The following is a 26,938-nucleotide window of genomic DNA, read 5'->3' as shown; positions in this document are numbered from 1 at the left end:
GTGTGTGTGTGTGTGTGTGTGTTTTCATAGTGATAGCTGAGTAGCCTAGGGAAGAGGAGGGATCGGATTAACGGGATGGGGGGAGGGGGATTCCACCAGTGAAGAAGAAGGTTTAGATGAGGGAGACATGAATATCGAGTGATAGATAGAGAGAGAGAGAGAGAGAGAGATTGTATTTTCAATGTAAATTTTAGAATATAATGAATATTTATAAAGGAAATGCTACTGTTGATCCTTCTATCAGTAATACTATTGTAAATCAGTTTATGTTTTTTCATAAAGAATAGTAATAAAACAATACAATAAAATAATTTTTCTTCATCTTTCATGGCTATTTCATTGGCTTCCTTACCCAACCCCTCCCCACATTCCGACCCGGGCCACTCCCATCCTCCATCCCTCCTCATATGGACCGATATCAGGACACTGACAGATAAATAGAGGCTACACATTGTTTTATTATTTAAGCGTCGTGTGTGTGTGTTTGTGTGTGTGTGTGTATGTAGAGGGAAGGAGGAAGGTCCAGAATCCCGAGGGGACCTCTTAATCCTTCACACGGTCACTCGTGTTCCGATTTTGGCAAAGGCTTTGTAAAATTCTCTCCTTCATGTTTCCTGAGAAAGGGTATAGTTTAGGCACCTTCAGCCACCTCAGTGTTGCTGGGGATGGGAGCAGCCCCTGCTTGGCCACCACAAGCACCTTACTGCAGGGGATAAAGTTACAAAGCTTGAACCAGGAAGGAGGGAAGCTTGTGTCCCTTATGTTCTTTCACGAACAGATACCTTGATAGGTATTGTACTGTCTTGGGTACCTCTCCAGAATACCAGGACACTTCACACACAAACCCTTTACATTGCACCACATCTCAGTGATTTATTGTATGTAGAGTAATTTATAATGTGGGTTCATTGGGGATTAATTTTTGGCCAAGGATCATCCATGTTACTTTAGCGACACTAACACACCCAACAGTGACTGAGTTCACAGGCCATCTTGGAACAGATCTACCTCCTTTCTGCCTACCTTCCCAAGCAAATTATTGTGGGCGTGTGTGTCAGTGAAATGAGTTACCTGAGAGGAGCACTTGGAGTGACATGGTGGGACAGATTGACGAATGAAGAAGTTAAAGAACGTTGTGGGGTGGATGTGGATGTGATTGAGAAAATTAAGAGAAATACACTGAGGTAGTTTGGACATGTGGAGAGAATGGAAAATGACAGACTGACTAAGAGGGTGTATGTAGGTGAAGTGGAGGGAGGGGGAATCCAAGGATGAGGTGGAGGGATGGAGATGAGAGGTATAAGAAGGAGGGGGGAGGGCAGTCAAATGGTGGGTGACAGCGACTTGGAGGTGTTTTGTCTGCAGCCACCCTTTGTGGGATTAGGACATCGGACTATAGATAGATAGAGATTGAAATATATCACATACATGCATGTCGTTTAGCGGAGGCCAAATTATCACACTGGGCAATAATTTTTGCACATCTGGCAGTGCTGGATCGGTGAGCTTTGGGTGCGGCATGTCAGTGCCTCCTGATCTAAGCTCAAGTCTGTTCTAATACACACTTTTTTGAACAGATTAATTCAAACTAGTGTTTGCCATAGTGATTAACAGCCAATAAGACTTATGGTAGGTACTGGTTTTTCACTTAGCTACTGAGTAGTTAGAGGACAGGATTTTTTTTGTGAATTTGTGAATCATGCTGACGTGCCGGCCAGATTAGGTTTACTGGCTGGGTCAGGCCCACGGGCGTTGCCGACCCCTGCCCTAGACCACCGTGCTCCTGATGTGAGACAGAGATTGTAATGAAGCCACACACTTTTCCCTCTGTGGTTTTGCTTCAGAATTTTCCTACTTCATGTCAGTAGTATTTATAAACTTTTTCTTGAACTTTTGAATTGGGGTGATTGATGTACAGTACATTTATCCTCTTGTGCTATTGTGGCTTGTCTGAGGATGAAGCCAGTGGACTGGAGGCCGAAGTTGTCCTTGTCTTGCAGCCCACCATCCTCCTTTTGAGGGATAGGGAGGGAGTTGAAGACCATTGGTATATTGACCTCACTACATAAGGCATCCAACACCTTCAACTATTTATTCACCTTGTTTATAATACCTATTTGCGACTGTAAATATAGTTCTTTTAAAATATTTCTTCATACAAAACATTCTGTATGCTATAGAGGCTATTGTAGCATTTTTGTATCCATGTTTATACATTTCCTAAGGAAGTGGTGTTCATTCTGTTGGTTAAACTGTAAGCTGTAAAATGCTCCTGAGTGAGGGCTGTGTATGGATCTAATTGCCATGAGGTGTGTGAAGATTTTTTCAGTCATGTAATGCCATCAGGGGAAGTGGGCCGCTCATTTACCCTTAAGTGTACTGGATTGTGTTACCGTAGCCATGGGTCCATACACTTAAAAAGGGTTCATGGAATTGGCTGTAACCATTTTTTATACATCCCACAGATGAGGACCTTAGCAGCAGCAGCAGTACTACTTGGAGTGGTGGCTTCGGCCTCCTCTGTGTCCTTCTTCTCCGTGGTGATGGAGGAGTGGGAGGCATTCAAGGTGGGTTGCTAATCTATCTATCTGTCTGTTTATTGCCAGATGCCTTAATTCTGTAAGGGTTGGCCACAAACAAATTGCCTCCATGTCGCTTTGTCCCCCGCCATTTCATTGCCCTGCTCCCAGCTTACACCCCCCTCTCTCATATACCTCTCCACTCCATCCCTCCATCTTGTTGTTGGCCTTCCCTTCCCTAATACTTTGTGGATTTCAAATGCATTAAAAATATACATGAACCATACACTTCTTTCCTAGCTTGACCTAAGACTGACATCCCTCCATCTTGAATGCATAGTTGTGATGTCAGATTAGCGCTAAAATATGGTGCTAGTCATGAAGAAGTGCCATGGAAAGGATGCAGAGCCATAGTTTTGTCTTTTTCTTCCACTGAACTGAAAATAAACTGTACATGGTGACAGTTTGGGCCAGATTAAAGAAAGAAGAGCATAGCCTGTCTCTCCTTGAAGTGCTCATGGGTTAACGTCATCACCTTAACCCATTCACTGAGATGGTAGGATTACAGCCAGTTACAGTGAACAGGGCATAGTTTATTGAAGGTTTATATGCTTAAACTTTCAGTCAAAATGTGTGATGCAAAACCCTAATTTTTGATGGCTATTTATGGAACACTTGTTACTAAGTATGGTCAGTCTGCATCCCATATTCCAGATACGTTCTAGCTCTGTCAGGTATGTTCTTTTTCATATTCTTTTCCATACCATAATTTTCCAAGTCTGCTATGTGTAGCATGAGGAACTGACTAGGAGAGTGTCTGAGTGAGTGAGGTAGAGAGGAAGATTGAGGATGAGATGGAGGGATAGGGTGGAGATTTTGGAGAATGAAATTGACTATAGTCTCACCAGTCTAAAACCAAGGTTTGGGTGGAGTCCAGCCGGGGATTTCCCGGCGTACAGCGTTGCCTTGTTTCCTATACTCTGATTGGGTAGTGGCTAACCTGACACCGTTGGAGTTCGTCCGCACACACCTCGCCACCTGGCCTGACATGACTTCACCCACTTCTGTGTGTGTGTGTGTGTGTGTGTGTGTGTGTGTGTGTGTGTGTGTGTGTGTTTTTGTGTGTGTTTTTTTTTTTTTTTTTGTGTGTGTGTGTAAAGACAAACTAATTTAAGTTATAAATATAATTTAAGATATATATATAACAAAGTGAACAGTGGAAGCACGTGACAGAAGCTTAATCTCCCTCCAATGGATTAACTCCCAGTATGGGCCTGGATGTTGCCGCTCGTGAGTGTTTTAACTTATTTATTTCTATTAAGAAAATAGCGTATGTTCTACTGATTCCTTCAAATTATATTATAAACGTAATTGTTACATTACTTACCCAACTTAGAACTACCGTGAAAGTCGGTAAAAGTAACTACATTTTTTTCAGCACCACTGTAAAATATGTATGCCACGTTTCTTTATTGATGTACAAGAGCCATATGCATTACAAGTTTACCTTCCTTTGATATGCTAGAATACTTATGTTTATATTGTATTAGTATGTGTGTACCTATCTGTGATGCCTATTACATATATAACTGAATCTACTCATCGCTCGTTTAGGAAGTATGGCATGGCTGCACCCAGCGCCAGACCCCACCCAAACCTTGGTTTTAGATTGGTGAGACTATAGGTGGAGAGGGGGAAAATGCGGATGGGATGGAGAGAACAGACATTGAGACACTGACTAGAAATGTGGGAGGGGGAGAGGGGAACAAGGAAATGGGTATGAGATTGAGGGATGAGGTGTAGAGAATATGAAAGACGGGTGTGTGGATTGGAGAGAGGACACCCCAGTGACAGGGTGACATGAAGGTTATGTGTTTGTGGTCACTCACTACGGGATTAAGGCATCTGGCTGTCAGTAAATAGATTGACAGAAATACATCTATGCATTACAGTTCTCACGTAAGTTAGGGTTGTTTTCCAAAATGCCATATACAGATTTTCTTTATATATCATAATGTAAATTTCTAAAATATATTTGGAAATTTCTAAAAACTGGCTGATCCTATACTGTAATAGGTTACTGTATGTTAGAAGTCCGGTAGGCAAAATTTGTTGTAAGTTAACATTTACTTCATGGTGACATGTAGAGGTGTTTGGTATGTACAGTCGCGACAGCGAGAGGTGGCGGAGAAGCGCCTCCCTCAGGGAGGACTGAGGAAAAGGCTTTCCTTCTCTCGTCCCTGATTGGTCTACGGTGATGGGCAGAATGGGGAGGTGTGAGAGCGCTTATATTTCCCTCACAGTACCGTCACCAAATTGATCGCCATGGTTCGAAGCTTTATTTATTGCTACAGCAGTTAATACGTGTACACAGACTATTACCTGTGGTATATCACAATACATACAGGTGTGCATGTTGATATTCTAGAATATGAAAGTCCAGCCAAAAATATTTAAGGAGTAAAACATTAGAAAGGACAGGATAATACTCACCATAAGCCAAAATCAGGGAAGGGGAGAGAGAGAGAGAGAAGAATACAGAAAGAGAAACACGTGTGCTTTGAGGGAGTGGTAATGACAAGATCAGGTCCACCGGGACATACTTGTCAATCCTAAGCCCCTTTCTTCTCTCCCCTACCCCGTCGCTCCGGAGGGCGTACATGCACGCATTCAGACATATATTTATACATACAGTGTATATATATATATATATATATATATATATATATGGGAATTAAGCAATGAGTGTACACAATCATAAAATAATCTATGTAAGCTTTGTCTTGTCACTTTAAAGCACTGGACGAACTTTTGAAATAATTCTTTAGTAAAATTCTCATGCTTGTGAATCTCAGCTATTTCTCTCAGAAAAACCATAAAGAAGGATTTATGTACCATATGGTTGGGAAATATTCATTCAGAATAAACTGGCTTAAACCAACACCAACAGGAGCATCGCTCATTGTGAAAACATTGTTCACCTGTGTCAAGATTTTTTTTTTTGATCGATTGAACGCAGGTCTGCTAAGTTTATATTTTAGAATAAAGCATTAGAATGGCCATACAATATACATCTCAAGCCAAAAGCAATGCATTCCGTCGGACAAGCAGACAAAGCGGCTGGAAGGTGAGGTGAAGAGTCGAAGATGCAAAATACAGAGGAAACAAAGGCAAACATTCTCTGAGGCTCACACTGCGCTCACGTCCCTGGGGATTGTCATGGAGGGCTGAAGGGAATCTGAGTCACAAGATCCACCTGTCCTTACTAGCCACTCCTTAACCCTTTCTTCCATATGTTGCTCTCTCTCTCTCTCTCTCTCGAAACACACCACAACAAAATGTAATCAAAATATTATATATATATATATATATATATATATATATATATATATGTCGAGAGATTACATATACCGGTAATGACTTTATTGACGTGGAACAGTGTACAAGTCCTGGAGTATGATAGTGAGAGGGGCGCGCGCGCGCACACACACACACACACACACACACACACACACACACACACACACACACACACACACACACACACACACACACACACACACACACACACACACACACACACACACACACACACACACACACACACACACACACACACACACACACACACACACCAGAATATATTGTCCCTTGAGAATTAGCCTCCCTCCTCAGGTCACACACACTCTTGGCTGCCTTTCATTTTAACTTCCTTCCTTATGTATTATGAAACTTATTTCTACATCAAATCCTTTATCAATACCCCTCTTATGTTTCCTTTTTTCACGAGAGAGAGAGAGAGAGAGAGAGACAGACAGACAGACAGACAGACAGACAGAGACAGAGAGAGATGGGTTGAAGGGGAGAGGCTGGTGCAGTACATTTAAGGTTATTAAATTCGGAGATGAATTACGGATGACTTGATGAGCCTTATAATAGGACACTGACTGCATAAGTACAGCATGATAAATACAGTATTTTCCTTTGTATTTCAAGACCATGAAAAAAGAGATTAAAAAAAATAATGAAAACACATCACAACAAAATGTTTGAAAAAACGTACATACATACATAGAGAGAGAGAGAGAGAGAGAGAGAGAGAGAGAGAGTAGCACCAGGCAGGTGACGATGTCTTTCCAGATTAGGCGGTACACCTGTACTGGTCATCAAATGGACTCCTAACCTCACTCACGCACCTCCCATCCCACCATCCACCAATCACAGACATTCCAGTGGGAAGAGAGTGGGATGAGCTTCTCCGCCACCTCTCGCTGTCGCGACTGTAGGAGGACTACTGGGCCTTGGAAGCAGGCTGTGAAGCCTATGTGTACAGTGGAGTCAAGGTGGAAAAAAAAAAAAAATAATAAAAAGTGATCCGGTAAGCGGTGGCCATCTGTCTTTGAGTTAGTTATTTTACTGGGAGGGGCACTAACCCTCTGCCAACCCAGTTGTTGGCACGTAGGGAACACATATAGGTTGGTTATGTGGTTGCCACCCAGTGTTGTAAATACTGTAGTTTCCTGGCTTCTAGGAAACCATTAGGCCTGTCACTTAATGTAAAGCCACCTGAAAAGGAAAGAGCTATAATAAAAAGTGGCAGGACAGATGAGAGAAATAGGAAGAGGAGAGCAGATATAGAAAAAGAATGATAAAGGTGAAGGAAGAAGTAGGCAGCACTACATCAAGTGAGTGTTTTTTTTTTTTTTTTTTTTATAACGCCATGTCCACTTGTTGATAAGGGCTAAGACGTTGCCCCCTGGGTAGAGGACTTAGGTTTTGGAGCGTGTAACACGTTATGACCGGATGTCCTTCCTGATATCTGTCAGTGACCCTTGGGTGGACTCGAACCTCCGACCTTTCGGCCAGAGTGCCTAACTCACTGAGCCATGGCTGCTACAACCAACAAAGTGACAGAAGAGTTTTACTTCTCCTGGCAGGGCAGCTTACCTGGGCACGGCGCGAACTCATGACTTTTTGGTCCAGAGTCAGGTGCTTTACCACTGAGCCATCATGCCCCCATGGTTGCCACAGTGAAATGCTCAGTACTAACTTTGTACAGTAAAAGTCCTATAATCTGAATCGCAGGGGACCGAGGGTCTTTCTGACTATTGTTTTTTTTTTTTTTTTTTTCCTTTCCAGATTATTGGGAAGACCCTTTGAAAACATTACAGATATGTACAGTCACTCAAAAAAGTATCCTCCCACCGCATGAACGCAGGACTTCACAATGTGTCGGGCGATTGAAGCAGTGTTGGTATTGTTAGCAAGCCTGGCTCTCTCAAATATCACGTTAGATTCAGTACCTCATACCTAGATCTGAAGTTTGAGTCAAGGATTTTAGATATCTGATACAGAGTCTGTATTGTTCTGTTCTACCCATACAGGCTACGCATCGGAAATACATGAATAATCCCACTTCATATATCCGAGATAATTCCCTTATTGTATTTCACAAAGGCATAATGTTTCCATACACCGCTGCGCCGTATGTAAACTGGGGCTACTAACAGATCTCACACTCACTTAGTATTTTCCATATTTCTTTGTTCGTTGTGTCAGATTGACTCACGGCACCTTTGGGAGGATACTTTTTTGAGCGACTGTACATGATCATTAATGGTATAGATAATTGTTTACTCACTGGAAATGTAGATGAATAGTTACAGGCAGGTACATGCAAGTCCAAGGGCAAGTCCAAACCAGATAAATCCTTTAATAAAGACAAGAAATATTTGAAAAATTTTGCCTTGACATTCGGAGTATTAGGGATTTTTGGATTATTGGTGGTCGGATTGGAGGCCTTTTACTGTACAGTATATAGATCTACAATATGGTGATACTGTATATATATATATATATATATATATATATATATATATATATATATATATATCCACAGTATTAAGTTTAAATACATTGCTGCAGTATTAACCATTTCTTGTATTTTCAGCTTGAACACGGTAAGAAGTACACCAGTGATGTGGAGGAGAATTTCCGCATGAAGATCTTCACCGAGAACAAACACAGGATTGCCTCACACAACAAGCTGTATTCCACAGGACACAAGACGTACATGTTGAGAATGAACAAATATGGAGACTTGGTAAGACTGGCCAATTCTGATGATGATGATTTAGGCTCTTTTGGACATGAACCCAGTCGACTGTAGGCTTGAGTTACTCTTCCTGTACAGTCCACCATCCTCTCTTTTGGGGGATGGAGAGAAAGTTGAGGTGTGTTTGTATTGCAGGGCAGTGGAGCCACCTGGTTGTATCAGCGCCACCACCTGAAGTATCCCTTTTCATCATGTGATTTGCATTGATGCATCGGAAGTGTTGCTGTGTTAATGGTCCTTCTCAAGACTTCATTATTTCTGCAGGATCATTTACTGCTCTGAGGCCTGATAATAATGTTGATAGTTTGGTTATTAATGAACTTCCATCATCAGTTTTCAGGATGGGGAGATGGCAATTTGAGGACAAGTTAGAGTAAAATGAGTATAGATGGTGAGTCGGGAAGCATGTTGATAAGAGACAGTGGGTAGGAAAAGCGTGTATGCTGTTCATAGTTCTCCCTTATCTTCTGTCTGTCTATTTCCAGATTCTGTAATCCTGTAAGGGGTGACCACAAACAAACCACCTCCATGTTGCCCTGTCCCCTGTCATTTTGCTGCCCTCCCCCCAGCTGACACCCCCCCTCTCTGTCATATACCTTGCTTTCTTTAATTCTCCCATTCTTTCACATATCATCTCTTGCTTCTTTAGTTCTTCCTTTCTCTTGCATTCTTCTTTCTTGCAGTCATGTTTTCTGGACCCTACATTACCTCCATCTTCATTTGTTCTCAACTCTGTTCACTGTTACTGTAGTACTTTCACCTTAACGTGGCCAAGATTTCTGTTCTTTTGCATTTTTTCCTCATAGCTCAGTAGCAGAATAAGGCAGTACTTTGGCTCTGTATCATTTCCGTATCACTTCTTGACTAGCATCATATTCTGTTGTTAGTCTAATGTTGCAACTCAGCATTCAAGATGGAGAGATGGCAATTTTAGGTCAGGTCAGAGTAAAAAGGATATGGGTGCAAAATTACCATCTCATTGAATTCTGAGTTGTACCAAGAAATTAATATTAGATTGTGCTGCTAGTAATGAAGAAGGGTATTGAACCGTAGTATTGTGATTCTGCCACCAAGCTATGGGAAATAAGCTGCAAAAGGACAAAAATTTCCCTCTTGTTAATTGTTGGCATTGGTGCTGTGATGAAGAGGTGCATATTGAGGTGGTTTGGACAAATGGAGGGGATGGAGGATGACAGTTTGGTGTGGAAAGTAATAAGTGTTAGCATTAGGGTTGTGAGAGGCAGACTGAAAAAGACCTGGGACAGGGTTATAGTGTGACCTTAGGGACAAGGGACTGAATAAGGAGGCTGCCAGAGATCGAGCAGCGTGGATATCCGCCATTAGGTGACCAAGCCGATGCATGCAAGCATGTTGAAGCCTTTATAAACAATACGAACGATATGATTTAGTACTACTGTCATACTTGATAAACCAGGAGGTTAGGAGTATATGTTTATGTATTTATGTTTATTTTATTGTATTTCCACAGCTCCACCATGAGTTTGTCTCCACCATGAATGGGTTCCGCTGGAATCGCACCGCTGGCTCCTACAAATCCAGCCGTCTGTATACCGGAGCTCACTTCATTGAGCCTGACGACGATGTGGTTATGCCAAAGGAGGTTGACTGGCGGACCAAGGGAGCTGTTACCCCAGTCAAGGACCAGGGCCAGTGTGGGTCCTGCTGGTCCTTCTCTGCGGTGAGTTATCCCATCACGCACCTGGGTAATAAGTAGATGTAGTGAAATGCAGTGGGCCTTAATTGTGAAAGGGTAAATGAAGGCTGTTTGAGAGTGGGAGGGAAAGTGGGAGAGAGACTGACTAGGAGAGTGTGTGTGAGTGATATAGATTGAATAGGCTGGATAAGTTAGTGCTTTTCATAGAACCAGGCAACATTGTGGTCCTTGCTGAGGGATACTGACTGGCAGACCAAGGGAGCCGTTACTCCAGTCAAGGACCAGGCCAGTGTGGGTCCTGCTGGTCAGTGAGTTATACCCTGATGGAACTGGACAAATATCTGTTATTGTATGTCTTCAATTTATGTAAGCTTTTTAAATTATTCATTTTGGTTTGTATGCAGTATATGAGAAATGAGGAGTTTTCTTGAGACTGACTAGAAGAGTGTTGGTGAGAAAGATTGAATAGGAGTGTGTGTGTGTGTGTGTGTGTGTACACAGTGTGTGTGTGTGTGTGTGATGGAGATTGCATGAGAGGCTGACTATATACTGGTGAGCATACTTCATGGAGCCAGCTTAGAGAAAGAGATCTAGTTATGAGGTAGAAATGAATCTTCTTGGTTAAAAGTAAAAAACTTCTGATTGTAGGTAGTCTGCACCTAAGCTCTTCTCCGTTGCAAGCTATCCCCTGTTTGAACTAGCCCGTAAGTTCTGGTTGCAAGGAACTAAATGTCATAGTTGTAGAAGAGTTAATGTAGTTTGAGAGAGATAAATAAGGAGGAAGAGGGAAGAGTGTGTGTGTGAGTGAAGAGATTGACTGGAAGTGCATGAAGGGTGGCAGGGAAGAAGGGAGACTGACTACAGTGTTTCCATTCTATCAAGTCACTTTGGGTGCGGTCGGCTAATGAGTGTAAAGAATGCATAAGTGCCAAATCTGTAATTATATATAACAAGTCTCATATTTTTAGCCATTAATTACAGTACTTGTAAATGTATATTAAATACTCTGTATAGATTCATTTCTAATAAGAAGCTGTATACTTATTATTAATGATTCTCTTTTTGAGGATGAAAACTGACTTTCATAAGACTTGGCAACGTTGTTTTTGCGACGTTGGCAAGTCTTCCAGCCTGACCCCGTGACTTGGGTCACTTAATAGCAATACCCCGCCGTGGACGCATCTCCTTCAACTCGCTCTCGTGTCCTCCACAGCCAAGCAAAAGAAATTATTTACAGTGTGAATAAATATTTCTTAGAAGAAAAGGCAAACAGGACCATTAATAGTGTGTGCTTAGAAGAACCATCTTAGCATTCTACGAAAGGAAAGAAATTAAAAAAGAAAATGTTGGCTTCCCCGAACTAGATGTGGCAGCATCGCTAGCGGTCACAGTCCTGAGGCAAGCACACCTAAAGTGACTCGATAGAATAGGAGTATAGGAGTGTGAGTAATAGGGATTGGCTAGAGGTGAGTGAAGGATTGTCTGTACACTGGCGAGCCCACTTTATCAAGCTTGTTTTACGCAGCTGCTCCTCTCCATTAGAGGTTCTGGGAGTTGGTTTGTCCATTGAAAGTTCACTAACACCTCAGGCCAGATGTATACGTGGATGGAGATGGAAATACCATTGTTGTAATATTTGCTTCAAGTAAATTAGTGTTAATTTTTAAAACTTAAGGAGAGAAAGAGAGAGAGAGAGAGAGAGAGAGAGAGAGAGAGAGAGTAATCAGAGTCTAACAAGCTAGATGGGCCATATTCTTATATCCTTCCCATTCAGTCCCCCTAAATCGTAGCACCACCTCACAGGTATTTATAAACATACACACATGTGCATCACACAGCCTGTCAACTAGAATCCATCCGATGAAAGGTGTACACGATCAAAAAATATCTTCGTGTAGGTGACAGATGTTTCACTCTGAACATTGCTACTGTTAGCAGTTTTGAATGACAGCTTTTAACACATTTTGCATAAATGTAATACTTTACAAGGTGTCGATAATATTAACAAACAAATACATAAATGAAAAGTGACCGAAGAACATTTTCCAGTGGCTGGTCTACAAGTTCATAACGTAAATGAAAAAGTGTAAAGCTGTTTTTATTGTGTGTACCAGTCCATAGAAAACAGTACCGGTAGTGCCACAGCAAGGGTTGATTTGGGGATTTCTGAAGAGGAACCAGGGCATGATTTGATTTGATCAGATTATTTATTTATTTTTTTATCTAATCCATCCATCCATCATCCAGCCCTATGTTGCCCTATCAGGAGCGTATGAGCCCAGGGCTAGGCAAGTTGGTCCTTGAATAAATAAAAATTTGATTGTAGCCAATTCCTGTAAAACTTATTAACCATTAACCTATCTCGCCAACAGACAGGTTCACTGGAAGGGCAGCACTTCCGCCAGACTGGGAAGCTGGTGAGCCTGTCCGAGCAGAACCTGATTGACTGTTCCACCAAGTATGGCAATAATGGATGCAACGGAGGACTGATGGACTATGCCTTTAAGTACATCAAGGACAATGGTGGGATTGACACTGAGCAGTCCTACCCATATGAGGCAGAGGTAAGGACTGGAGTGAGAGAGTAGCAGTATTTGTGTGTGTGCATGCGTGCATTGCTCCTAATTTTATTGACATGAACTACAATTCTCCGTGTTACATTTAGTACTGAATCAGGTATTAAGACATGCTGCAGGTCTGTATGATCCATATATTCATGTAACTTACTCTCCTGAAGCTCCTTCAGCCAAACCTAATACAGTCACTACTTGTTATACAATGGGGTTATGTCAGGTCGTACCTTAATGTATAACAAGTTTATCGTTAATTCGGAGATTGAAATACATTATAAAAGGGGTGTTACATCAACTCAGCTTCCCAAAAGTCACCTTCCCAAGACTGAAACAAAAATGACAACCCACCTTAATCACTTCCTGTGACAGTCCAAGTCGTCTCCAAGACCAAAACAAACACTATCACACCATTACAGGCAGCGTTACTCACGTACAGTAAATCGTTGTAACAACACAACAATCACACTTGCGTAACGTTGGCCTGGTGCAACACGATGTATAAGCCTACTGTAGCACGATGCTTGGCTGAGAGGTGATGATAGCAGGGGGGCATATGTGAACGAGTGGAAAAGATAGGGCTTTGAAAGGGTGGTGGGTCTGCAGCTGAATCAAAACAGTGCTCTGCACGCTGGGGCCGCCACCTTGCCTGAGACAAGTGATGGTCACCTTGCGTGTGCCTGGAGCTTCGTACGAAATTTTCCGAGGGCAATATCGTTATAGTGGGAAATTCACCGTAAATCGGATTTTGGGGTGGAACTTTTCTGTTATTGTTTTAACGAATTATCATATACCAGATCAATGTATAATGAGTAGTGACTGTAGACTGTTCAACAAAGTACTGCGGCTCAGGCTGGACCATGCGAACCTGCACTTCATATATGAGCACTTGGCAGGTTTTTAGTAGTAGGCTAGTAGTATTTGCAACCCCAGGCTCAACTGAATGTGGACCCAGTGGTACTGAAGATGCCCTTCTGCAGTCCGCCACCACAGGGCTCTTGCTGACTGCCAATGGTTGAGAGCTGTTGGCTGCTAATGTTTCAGATTTACGAGCCAAATAAATTTTTAGTAGCCAAACTGGCTACAAGTGGAAATATTTTACGAGGAATAAATATATTTATTTATTTACACATTGTGATGATTAGAATCATATAATGAGGTTTTAAACATTCACAGTGGCGACAAAGAAAAACTTTATGATCGATCACAACGTGCTTTTTTGTTGATTTAAGTGAGGGCGAAGGAAGGAGTATGTATATTTGTGAGTAAAAGATGGAAGAAGAGCATAAGACAGTATGGATCAGTTGGGTCAAGGACTGTGTGGGTAAAGTTGAAAGTTGGAATACAAATGTGGGCGATTGTGTGTGTGTGTATGCGCCAACGCAAGATCGTGCTAGAAGAGTGAGAGAAGAGTTCTGGACAAATGTAGAAGTGTGCATGGAAAAGTTTGGAAGGAATGAGAGAGTGTTTTTGATTGGTGATATGAATGGTAAAGTTGGGAATGCGAAGGTGGATGGAATAGTTGGTGAGTGGGGTGTGCCTGCTGAGATAGATGAGAATGGGAGTGCGTTAGTGGACATTTGTGCTGGGAGGGGGTTGGTGGTAGCCAATACCCTCTTCAGGCATAAAATGATCCACAGGTATACATGGCGAGTGATGAGAAGGGTGGGTGGTGAACTGAATGAAAGGAAGGCAATGATTGATTATGTGTGTGTGGATGAAAGGATGCGAAGATGTGTAATGGATGCAAGAGTTTATAGAGGTTGGAGGAGTGGACTTTCTGACCACTACTTGGTGGTGGCCAGAATCAAGATCCAATTAGAATGGAGAAATAGAAGAAGGGAAAGACAAGAGGAAGGAGTAGTTGCAAGGAGAGTGGGAAAGGTTACAAGAGGATGAGAAAAAGGCAGAGTATAAGACAGAAGTGGAGGAACGATTGGGCAAATATGAGTTGGAGCAGATGGGAGACGTGGAAGGTGTGTGTAGCATATTTACAGAAGAAATATGTGCAGCATGTGATGTGGTGTGTGGAAGGAAGAGAAGACGGAGAGGGGTGCAAGGAACAGCGTGGTGGACTGAAGAGGTGAAACAGGCTGTGGCACAAAAGAAGAAAGCATACAATGAATGGATGAGAAATAGGGGCATGGAAGAAGTTGAGAGGCGGAAGAGAGAGTTATATGTAGAAAGAAAGAGAGAGGTAAAAAGATTAGTAAGAGAGAGTAAGAAGAGAGTGGATGAGGAATTTGGTAGGAATTTGAGTGTAAAGTGAAGGGACTGTAAGAAAATGTTCTGGAAAGAGGTGAAAAGAGTAAGACAGGGTGGAAGTGAAGTTAGCAGGGGAGTGAAAGATAAAAATGGTAGATTACTAGTGGAGAAGGGAGAAAAAATGAGCAGATGGAGAGAACACTTTAAGGAATTGTTGAACGTAGAGGATGGAAGTAATGCGAGTATAAGTGGCTGGGGAATGGCTGGGAGAAGGAGGGAGGTGATAAGACAGGAAGAAACCAGTAGGATAGAAGTTGTGGAAGCAATGAAGAAAGTTAAATCTGGGAAAGCCCCAGGAATTGATGGAGTGTGTGGTGAAATGCTGAAGCATAGGGGAGAGATAGTAGTAGAATGGATGTGGAAGATGTGCAGATTAGCCTGGGAGGAAGGTAGAGTCCCGGAGGATTGGAAGTCAGGTATAATTATTCCCTTGTACAAAGGAAAAGGGGAAAAAGAAGTGTGTGGTAATCATAGGGGCATTTGTCTTCTTAGTATAATAGGAAAAGTGTATGGTAGGATACTTATTGACAGAGTTAGAGAAAGAACAGAGGAATTAGTTGGAGAAGAACAGGGAGGCTTTAGGAAGGGAAGAGGTTGTGTAGATCAGATATTCATTCTTAGATCTTTAGTGGAAAAGTTTCTAGAGAAGGGAAAGAAGTTGTATGCGGCTTTCGTGGATTTGGAGAAAGCATATGACAGTGTGGATAGACAAGGATTGTGGAAAGTGTTAAGAATATATGGAGTAGATGGGAAGTTGTTGAATGCTGTGAAGAGTATGTACGATGGTGCGAAGGCTGCAGTGCGTGTGGATGGTGAACTAAGTGAATCTTTCTCTTTGAAAGTTGGGTTGAAACAGGGATGTGTCATGTCTCCATGGTTGTTCAATCTGTACATGGATGGGGTAATAAAAGAGGTACAAGGTAGGGTAGTGGATGTTGGAGTGGCCCTGGTGAGAGAGGATAGTGTTTGGAAACTCCCTGTACTGTTGTTTGCAGATGATACTGTGTTGTTGAGTGAAGACGAAGGGGAGCTGCAAGGCTTGGTGGATGAGTTTGGGAGAGTGTGTAAGAAATGGAATCTAAAGGTGAATGTAGGGAAGAGTAAAGTAATGGTCTTTGAGAGAGGTGAAGTCAGTGAATGTACAGCGAGGTTGGATGGTGAGGAATTGGAAAATGTGAGTACGTTTAAGTACTTGGGTAGTGTGATGAGTAAGGATGGAGGTTTGGAGGGTGAAGTGCTTGAAAGGGTACAGCAGGGAAGAAAGGTTGCTGGTTCTTTGAAAGCAGTGATAAGAAACAGGGAAGTGAGCATGGAAGTGAAAAAGTTACTACATGACAGTATTGTGATACCAACTCTAACGTACGGAAGTGAAGCTTGGATGTTGTTGGAAGGACACAAGTCAAGAGTGAGAGCAGTGGAAATGAGTTATTTAAGAGGAGCCTGTGGAGTCACATGGAGAGATAGGCTGACAAATGAGGATATAAAGGAACGTTGTGGTGTTGATGTGGATGTGATAGGAAGCGTTATGAGGAACACACTGAGGTGGTTTGGCCATGTGGAGATGATGGAGGGTGAAAGACTGATGAAGAGAGTGTATGTGAGTGAGGTGGAGGGGGGAAGAGGGAGGGGGAGGCCGAGGATGAGATGGAGGGATGGGGTGGAGAGGTATATGAAAGAGGGGGGTGTGAGTTGGGAGCAGGGGAGTGAAATAGCGGGGGACAGGGCGACTTGGAGGCGATATGTTTGTGGCCACCCCAAACGGGATTGAGGCGTCTGGCAATAGATAGATAGATAGAAGTGAGATTTACTTATATTGTAGTTTACTGGGTTTTGAAGTGGATGTATTTTCGCCTCGCCAAAAGGCGACTTGCATGTAAAATTTATTCGCCGAAGGGAAAAAATACTCGCATTTGCGAGCTGTGGCTTGCCAAACAAGAGCCCTGCACCATCCACCTTATGGGGTATAAGGAGGGAGGTGAGGGACAGTTGTATAATATGGCAGCAGAGCAGATTGGATATGTTGGTGCCACCACATGAAGGCATCCCTCTCCAACAACCTAGGATTGGTACTTGAACAAATTATTTTTGCTTATGTATGACTTGTTTTCTTTAAAAGAAAGGTATTGTGGGAAAAGCCAAGACTATCTCCAAGTAGCCTTTAAGAAAGCTTTTGTAGCATCTTTCCTTTTGCCACCACAGGTCGGGTGAGACACACACTTATTCACCCACCATTCAGACACCCAAAATCCCGGCCACTTAGCAGCAAAAAGTAATGCTATCAGAGCCCAAATGGCCTCTTAGACTTAACAAAGGCAGAACAGCCACTCTTAGGACCATATGCTTAAATGTAATATAGGGCCTTCCTAAGGTCCCTGTATCAAAATGGTATGCCAGAAGTTTAAGTATTGAAAGATTTTCCACAGTTTATAGGGGTTGTTCCACAACTTTTAAGGGGAAGCATGCTGTGGCCTTCAGAAACCCTAAACAGTATGTAATAATTCATAACAAAGTAGCTCTGTACCTGCAGAAAACATGGAATAATGTAAGGATGTATGTAAAGAATATATAAACATGCTAAAAATACATAGCAAGCTTACAGTGCAGCTGCATTGTATGTTATTAAAACCAGCAGGCCGTACCTTACGGAGTAATTGGTCAAGGACAGACCCAGGCTATAGGTAATAATGTACATGTTAATGTTTCATATATAATGAGCATGTTACTACTGTTCTTAGCACATGAACCAAATTATGAAGTGTCATGGCAGCATCAGATCATCTTAGCTTTTAAATCTCAGGCACTGCAAGCTATTTTTGTTTTTTCTAATACCATTAAAAAATATTCACCAGCAGCTATCATATTTACAGCATAAGTATTGATTGAAAAGGTATGTATACACAAACAAGTGTTAGTATTCATCATTCATTCATTCATTGCCAGACGCCATGTATCCCAGACAGGGTGGCCAAGGGCTTAGAGTTAATTGTTTTACAAGGAGGGGCACTAATCCTCCACCAACCCCACTTGACACGTTAGTATTATATACGGTAAATAAATGATGGGAAATTGTTGTTGTGATGGACACTGTCTTGCATAGAATAGTCATGGTGACCCACAGGAGTCTGCCCAAAGGATTTCCAATATACTGTTTCTCAAGCAGGTAGGGAAGGGCCACCAACTGCCCCCTTTCCCTTAATGCATTCATAGCATAGCAAACAAACACTGGGGGCTTGCCTTTGTGTGTAAAAGAGGGACCAATGTAGGGACCTCATTTGTGCTTCAGCATATCCTGTTATTCATGTTGGTTTAGGAATCTCCCTAACACCTATTCCTTGGCAGTTTGTGTTTAGATATGGGTGGTTAATATTATTTTGCATGTAAAGTGAGGTGATGTATATGAGGTGATATTAGAAGAATATACATAACTGAAGAGGACAATAAGATGTAATAAAGCAAAAATTGCTAAGGAGAATGTGTTAGGGAGCTTTCTTTTAGATGGAGAAAATGTAGGGGAATATATATGCCTTGTGATGTCCTCCGAGTTTGATTGAATCTTGATGCTGGAGAAGGATCCTTTCTTGTGGTGGTCCAACTTCTTGATTATACAAACATTCTTCAGCTACTTCCCTAGGCCCCAGAAGGAGGATGGTGGCCTGCAGAAAAAGGGCATCCTCAGCTTACAGTCCACTGGGTACACACTGAAATACACTTGGGGCTACAATTACTACTGCTCCTGCAGGCACATAAAAAATGAAAAGTGTAATTTTGGCTTTTTAAATTTTTTCAGGAAGGGGCATCTTCAGAATTGAAGCATTTTTCTTATTTATTTGTTTTCTCATAAAGATAACTAAGATTAAGAGAAGGCAGCACTAACCAGTAGTTTTATATCAGGATGACAACTGCCGGTACAACCCACAAGAGTCTGGAGCCGAGGACACTGGATTTGTTGACATCCGAGAGGGCAGCGAACACGCCCTGAAGAAGGCTGTGGCCACGAAAGGTCCCATCTCTGTGGCTATCGATGCTTCCCACGAGTCATTCCAGTTCTACCACAAAGGTATGGGTTTAGGGCTTAAGTTTGAGGGAGGGATCAGTATATTTTGCTCACACAATACCTTCCTCACCCCATCCTTACTTGGAAAATTTCTGGTGAGGTTATAGTTATGTGATTATGATTGAAATATGTGGGATGGTTATAGTGTTTGGGTTTTGTGTTGAAGGGATGAATGGAATGTCTCTTTGAGGGGTGGGTTGGATTTAAATTTCATAGGGGTGGGTGGGATTTAGATTTGGAAGGGGTGAGGTAGATTAAAATTTGAAAGGGGTGGGTTGGATTCAAGTTTGGAAGGGGTGGGTGGGATTTAAATTTGGAAGGAGTGGATATGGTTTAAATTTGGAAAGGGTGGATGGGATTTAAATTTGGAAGGAATGGATGGGATTTAAATTTGGAAGGAATGGATGGGATTTAAATTTGGAAGGGATGGATGGGATTTAAATTTGGAAGGGGTGAGTGGGATTTAAGTCTGAGGGAAGGTTTGGGGCAGGAAACACACTATGAAGAAACCTGTAACAACTTTACAACCCAAATGCAGCAAAAGAAGTTCGTACCAAATTTTAGCAGAAGTATGCTACAATGCTGTCAATTATCACCCCACTCATGCCTGGACCAACAGTGACTCACATCCTTTCTAGCAAGATCCTGTCCATTGTCCATGTGTTTGCAGCCTACCTATGACATCACTGGTGTATACTGTAATTAGGTAAAATCTAATTACTGTAATCGTAATTCACTAAAAGTTCTGTAATACCTCGATATATGATACCCCGACTAAACAGTGGGAGTACAAATACCACCATACCCCTCCTAACGATGGCCAGACCCCGGTTGAACGATGGGTTTTGATTTTTTAAAACTAATTTTGATGTTATTTTACACACAAATTGTGTTCAGGTTGATTTATAAATTGTTTTTAGACTTGGATTAATGTGTTTTAGCCATTGGTGGAGTGAACATTCTCATTTTGGGGTACAGTTTACTAAGCTTGATTTTTTCCAGACTTAGCCTATATTTGATGATTTTCAGATTTTATTTGTTGGATTTAGTAAGTCATTTACAGGTGTTTGGCTTAGGGTAGCTTTCTTTCCAGATGTTAGACCATTTAGATTGGCTTTAAACTTGTTTTTGGGCTCATTTGGGTGGGTTTTGAGCTTGGTTTGGGGGGAAACCCAAGGCTGGTAAACGCTTCACATTACATGTTAAAAGTACCCTGATATGCAATACCCCGCCCAACGATGGGGTTTTACCTAACCAATTACATCGTTTAACTGGGGCATGCCTGTACCTTAGTGGTTTAGTGATGATTCAGGTAGGGATCAGGGTAGTAGTAGTAGAGTCGTTCTATTTTATGTAGGCAGTTTGGGTGGGGCGCTCTGGGACCTCACTTTGTTAGCTCTGTTGCCACATTGTCGCCACACACGTGCTCTCTCTCTCTCTCTCTCTCTCTCTCTCTCTCTCTCTCTCATAGTTATATTAACTACTACTAATTGTATTTTCTTTATTTTTTCTCTTGTTTTCGACTTTTTTCCACACCACCCCTGAGGTGCGTTTTTTTTTTTTTTTTGAATTATAGCTTCCATGGCGGGAGACTGACCGAGTATGACCCGCTCACGCAGGGCTGTCCCTCGTGTCACCACCTGACAACGTCGCAAAAGCAATGCTGACAAGTCTTATGAGATGTATACTATACTACAGCTTTTTTATTGAATTACATCTATACAGAGTGTTTAAAATTCATTTATAAGTAGTTACTAGCTTAAAATAGAGTGAGAGAGACAGAGAGGTGAGCACAAATAATTACACGTGTGTCGGCGGCGATGTGACAACAGAGCTAACAGTGTGAGGTCTCAGATTGCCCCACCCAAACTGCCTTCATAAAATAGAACGACTATAGTAGGATTGGTGGTGGTATCATTATTATTATTATTAATATTATTATTATTATTATTATTTGTGGTGGTGGTAGTAGTAGTAGCAGTAGTAGTTTTTAGCCCTAAACTCATCCACCAGTCTTCTGGAGGGATAGGGAGGGTGTTGAAGGACATTTGTATAACTGAGCAGTTGATCCAACCCGTTACATCAGAGCCACCCCGCGAAGGCTTCCATTTCTGACACCTATGTGCTGATATGAAGCCTTTGAAAGAAATGAAATAAAGAAGAAAACCCTATAGGTCAGGCAAAGGCATATGACAAGGTGAATTGGGAAGAATGGCAGAAGGTTTTTATATATGTATGGTGTGGATTAAAGTTGGAATGAGGGCAGTCTGATGGGAGAGGACAGGGTGATATGGAGGTGATTTGTTTTTGGCTACCACTCCTGGGATTTAAGTGTCTGGCTGTAGATAGATCGATCGATAGTGTGGATAGGAAGCTGTTGAATGCTGTGTTGTACCCCTAGGTTTGTCTAAAATGTGAACCCAGTGGACTACAGGCCTAAATTACCATTTTCTTGCAGTCCCATCCTCCTGTTGGGGGATAGGACAGTAGTTGAGGGACATATGCGTAACCAGGTAGTTGAGTTACCTGGCTACATCAGTGCCACCACATGAAGGCATCCATCTCCAGCTGCACTGAATATTGTGATGAGTTTTTGGTGTAGTGAATCCATGTGGAGAGAAGTATGAGATGGACTGTTTTCTGTTCCCTTTAGCCTGGCATAAGTTTACCATCTGTCTAGAATGCCGATCAGTAAAATTAGGTTCACTAGAATACACTACTAGTCACAAAGAAGTGCTATGGAAAGTACGTAGAGCCAGATTGTCTTACACTGCCATTGAACTGTGGGAGGTAAGCTGCAAAAGGATGAATATGTAGGAACACCACTGAAGATGATGATGGTAATGATAAAGATTTAAGACAGATGATGACTGTGATGATGGTGATGATAATGATGTTGATGATGACGACAACGATGAACAGTTTGGCCAAAGTCATCAGCCTGAGTGCCGTCCTGCTGCCATGGATGATAGAATTCTGGTGGTGGGATGCAGAATGGATGAAAACAGGACTTAGGTTAGGTTAGATTACAGTTTGGATGATGGTGAATGTGATTGAGGGTGATAGTGTGTGTGTGACTCAGGTTGTGTTTGGTTAATAGAGATGCTGATAGGAAATTGCTACTACTGTTAAGGGAAAAAACCAGAGTGGAAATAATGATAGAAAATTACCACTACCATTAAAAGGAGGAAAAAGAGCGGGACTACCATTACTGTTTGGACAAGCTGCTAGGAGTGCCATTAAGATGAATAGGGCAGGGTTTGTGCTGCTGCTGCTGCTGATGATGATGAACAATTCGGCAGGAATCTACAATGAGCCCGAGTGCCACCCAGACGCCCTGGACCACGGTGTTCTGGCTGTCGGGTACGGAACGGACGAGGACGGGACAGACTACTGGCTGGTGAAGAACTCGTGGGGCGAGACTTGGGGTGATAATGGCTACGTCAAGATGATAAGGAACCATCATAACCAGTGTGGAATTGCCAGCGCTGCCTCATTCCCTCTTGTTTAAGGCCTATCCTTGTCATAGTCTGCTCTTTCTCCCTGCTTGCCATATTACTTGGGCCTTATTTGTGGTACTCTTGCTTTTGTCTTTTTTGTCTCCTGTTTTCCTTCTCTCCTCTTCTGTCTCCTCTGTGTCTCCATTCTGTCTCCTCTCTACGTGCTGGTGTAGAACTCCTGGGTTGAGAATGGATGCATCAAGATAGGAAGCCATCACAAGCAGCATGGAAAGACAGAGAGGGAGCTGAGGGACCTTTGAATTGATGTTATAAATTCTGTTTCAGTCTCAGTCATCTCAACTTCAGACCTGCCTATCTTGTCAAGGGTTTGGCCTGTCATCTGCCTTTCTTCCCTCTGATTCAGTGATAAGTGGCTTGTTTGGTTTCTGGGTTCTTTTTCTTGCTTGTTTAATCTGGCCTGTTTAGAGCTATATAATTCTAACTCGTCTAGATATTCCCTCACAAGTTTTGTTTCTGTTCCTCTCCTGATTCTTTCCTATCACTTTTGTCCAGAATTGTCCATGTTGGTTATTTTTCAACTCCTCATCATTTATTCAAAATGGTTCTCTCCCTTCTTTAGCACTGAGGCATCTATCTAGTTAGGCCTTTCCTTTTTTTATTTACTTGCATTCTGTAATTTTTGGAAGAGTAAGAAAAATGTGATAAAGGAGTGAGTCAGTTTTTTGTTGAATTTATAGTGGTGAATTATGTTTAGTGAATGATATGCAGCTTTTCATATTACTGTTCAAGGAATGTCAGTTTCAACCCAAGTTAATTTTGAGTATATCCACATATTTTAGAGATTTTTTTCGTGCATGTAATAATCTTAAAATACCAAGGATAACGTATATAGGGGTTAAACAGTTTTGATTTGACTTTTGGATAGTGAATGATACACAGTTTTTTTTTTTTTTTATAATGAATTGTCTATTTCCATCCGAGTTAACATTTGGACAGTGATAGGACTTTATTTTTTATTCCTAATCTCCAGATTGTTTTATTCAGCCAAATGAAAGCTCTCTGTTTGTGAAAGGATCAGCAGTATTAATAGTAGTAGCTCCAGGTTCATCTGAAATGTGAACCCAGTGGACTGCAGGCTGAAGTAGATCTGCAGTTCACCATCGTAATTTCAGGGGTTAGGGAGGGAGGTGAGGGAATTTTGTATAACTGGACAGTGGAGATGCCCTGTTACGGCAGTGCCACCACACGAAGGCCTCCCTGCCTGCACTGAGAGGGGTTAAGGAAGGCTTTGTCTAACCTCTCCAGTTCCTAACATCTACTGAATAAAATTGTCTGGAGAGAGAATAGGGGAAAAAAAAAAAAAAAAGTAATTTCTAAAGAGAAGTGGAGAGGAAAAAGGACCAGGAATGAAGAGAGTGAGAGAAAAAGGAAGACTAAGGAGGGAGGGAGGGGGGAAATAGGAGAATATAGAGGGAAAAGGGGGGCCAAAATTAAAGAGAAATTGAGAGAAATTAGATAAAAAATAGTGAGGGGAAAAGATGTGCAAGAAGGGAGGGAAAATTAGAAGTGAAATTTTAGTAGTATTAGAAAGTCGTCAGTTTTTGGATTTTGCCAAGATGTGTCTAGCAATAATGATATAGTTTTTTATGAGTGTACCAGTTAGATTTTCAGAATATATCTTCATAGAATTTCAGTGCACAGCCACACCACCCAGCACTGTAGTGAGGAAATGCTATGGTATGTGAAAATGGTATGGTATGTGATAAATGAGTGTGCTGTATCAATATTAGTAATACAGTAATCACATGTCATGGTTTTTTATTCAGGGATTGAAAAGCACAAAAAATAGAAGAGGAGGTAGAATATATGGGTTCAGAATAATTTTAGTTATATATCACAAATAATTTTAGCCTTGTTTGTCGGATATAACAAGTCCGTGGAGAGATTTTGTTGTGAATTGTTGTCTTGGGCCCTTTGCTAGATTCCTACTGTTCCCAGGTACCATTTTTTACTTGCCAGCATCAGTGTATTTTTTTATATTCATTATGTGTACACCTTTAGTATATATATGGTGTATGGTGATATAAGAATTGGTTGTGTTTTTCTAATAAAGGATTTTAGTAAGGCTTGTATGAGTCTAATTCTTTGTCATCATCATCATCATCATCATCTGGTTTTTCAGTTACAGTTGCTCCTGTGTGCAGACTTTTGGAAAACCATTCGTCATCACCATATTCATCATCATCCTTATCCTCATTCTCATCAGATTTTTCCGCTACGAACATTCATCATCACCATCATTTTTTGTCATCATCATCATCATCATCATCCAGACTTCAAACCTACAGATAAGGTGAGGTTGGATCAAGAGAGAATTGATAGCAGAGACTTGTTTCTTCCTTCATGACCAACGAAATGCTGTATATTGTATGGTACATATTAAGGCTTAGTGATGGTGGCAATACAGTAGTAGTAGCAGTAGTATCCAGAAATGAATAACAAAGGAAGAGGTGTTAAGGAATATGGACTTAAAAGAAATAAACTATGCATTTTTCATCCAAGTCTTAGGAAAATTTTAAACTCAATCCAACCAGCAATATGTTTTACCTAATCAACCAGCAAATGAAGTGTTCACCAATATTTTCCATGCTTCATTTATTTAATTTTCATTTAGAATTTATATAAATGTTTTTCTGGCTTGCTGAACCCTACCTAACCCAACCTTGGAATGGGAAAGTAGGTTTGGGTGATGATGTAGAATATTTAGAATCCATATCCTGTATTATATTTAACTCATGGGCATGTTTTCACGAGATGAGAGTGGTGGCTGAACGGGGAGCCGTAGACAGAGGCGTTAATGAACAGTACAGAGTCCACAAGAACATCCTTTTGAGAGTTACTGATGTAATATGTGGTTGGACAAGAGGCCCACCAGGACATAAAGTAGCTTGGTGGTTGGATGAGGGTGTAGAAGCTGCAGTTAAGGAGAAAAGTTTTTTCCGGGAATGGAAGAAGGGTGGTAACAAGGAGGAATACTTGGCTGCCAAGCGTAGGGCTAGAAGAGAGGTATACAGGGCGAAGTCTGAGTCACAGAGACTTTTACTTGATAACCTAAATCATGGGGAAAGGAAAAATATGATGTTTAAGGTGACAAATCAGATGAAGAAGGATAATTGGGATATAGGTGAGCAGTGTGTGAAGAATGGTGAAGGAAGGGTAATGGTGAACAGTGGGGATGTTAAAGATGCATGGAGAGAGCATTATAGCCAGTTGTTGAATGAGGAGTTTGACTGGGACAGGGAAGGTTTGGAGCCAGCAGATCCAGTGTTTGGCCCTTGGCCTTTGATTGATGCCGCTACTGTGAGTGAGGCAACAGGCAGGATGCAGGTGGGGAAGGCAGCAGGTGTGTCTGATTTGACTGCCAAAATGTTGAAGGCCTCAGGAGATATAGGGGTGAGGTTAGTCACTGACCTGATAAATATGATTATATATGTGTTGTCCCAGATGATTGCTTGAAGAGTGTAATTGTAAATGTTTACAAAGGGAAGGATGATGCCCTGGAAAGAGGAAATTATAGTGGTATACAGCAATTAGATCAGATAATGAAGGTAATGGAGAGAGTTCTAGAAGGTATGGTTAGAGAAATAGTGAATATTGATGAGATACAGTTTGGGTTTATGCAAGGCAGGGGGACCACTGATGCCATATTCATTGTTCGACAGCTTCAGGAAATATATATTGGGAAGAAAAGGGATCTGTATCTTGTTTTTGTTGATTTGGAAAAGGCCTTTGTCAGACTCCCTGGAGAGGTGGTGAAGTGGGCAATGAGAAAGCTTGGCTTGGAGGAGTGGCTGGTTGGGGTGGTTATGGCCATGTATGTGGGTGCTCGCACCCAGGTGAGAGTGAAAGGAGATTTGAGTGATGAGTTTTCTGTGAATATTGGTGTGCATCAGGGGTCAGTTTTGAGTCCCATGTTGTTTATCATGGTACTTGAAGCCCTCTCACGCGACTTCAGAAACGAACTCCTGTGGGAGATGTTGTATGTTGATGAATTGGTGTTAATTGCTGAGAATGAAAGGGAGGCAGAGGAAAGATATAGGAAGTGGAGAGGTGGTATGGGGCACAAGGGCTTAAGGGTAAATGCAGATAAAACAAAAGTGATGATATCCCTACGTGCTAAGGGGTCTTTGTATGCAGCATGTGTTAGGAGTGTGATGCTGTATGGTAGTGAGACCTGGGCAGTAAAGAAAGAGGATATTTGCAGGCTCAAACGTACAGA

The 26,938-nt window shown here is 41.7% G+C and overlaps 1 protein-coding gene across 1 annotated transcript; it reads left to right on the top strand.

Moving 5' to 3' along the window:
• The first annotated feature begins 2,465 nt into the window (after positions 1–2,465).
• Positions 2,466–24,783, top strand: LOC145402150 (cathepsin L-like peptidase). Its single transcript, XM_080274271.1, has 6 exons — positions 2,466–2,567; positions 8,470–8,622; positions 10,124–10,333; positions 12,682–12,873; positions 19,036–19,201; positions 22,501–24,783. Exons 1-6 carry the CDS (start codon positions 2,466–2,468, stop codon positions 22,707–22,709), a joined length of 1,032 nt encoding a protein of 343 aa, XP_080130397.1. The 3' UTR covers positions 22,710–24,783.
• The last annotated feature ends 2,155 nt before the right edge of the window (positions 24,784–26,938 follow it).

This window comes from Coenobita brevimanus, chromosome 57 (genome assembly GCF_032717465.1).
Source record: "Coenobita brevimanus isolate Jiangsu-jjx chromosome 57, ASM3271746v2, whole genome shotgun sequence".
Lineage (NCBI taxonomy): Eukaryota > Metazoa > Arthropoda > Malacostraca > Decapoda > Coenobitidae > Coenobita > Coenobita brevimanus.
This window is presented reverse-complemented; position numbering and strand designations above follow the sequence as displayed.

What these genes read in the sequence shown, in the direction of transcription:
- LOC145402150 (XM_080274271.1), top strand. Translation starts at nt 2,466, where the DNA reads ATGAGGACCTTAGCAGCAGCAGCAGTACTACTTGGAGTGGTGGCTTCG. An exon ending in TGAACAAATATGGAGACTTG is followed by an intron (nt 8,623 to 10,123) that starts GTAAGACTGGCC and finishes GTATTTCCACAG; the next exon opens with CTCCACCATGAGTTTGTCTC. An exon ending in CCTGCTGGTCCTTCTCTGCG is followed by an intron (nt 10,334 to 12,681) that starts GTGAGTTATCCC and finishes TCTCGCCAACAG; the next exon opens with ACAGGTTCACTGGAAGGGCA.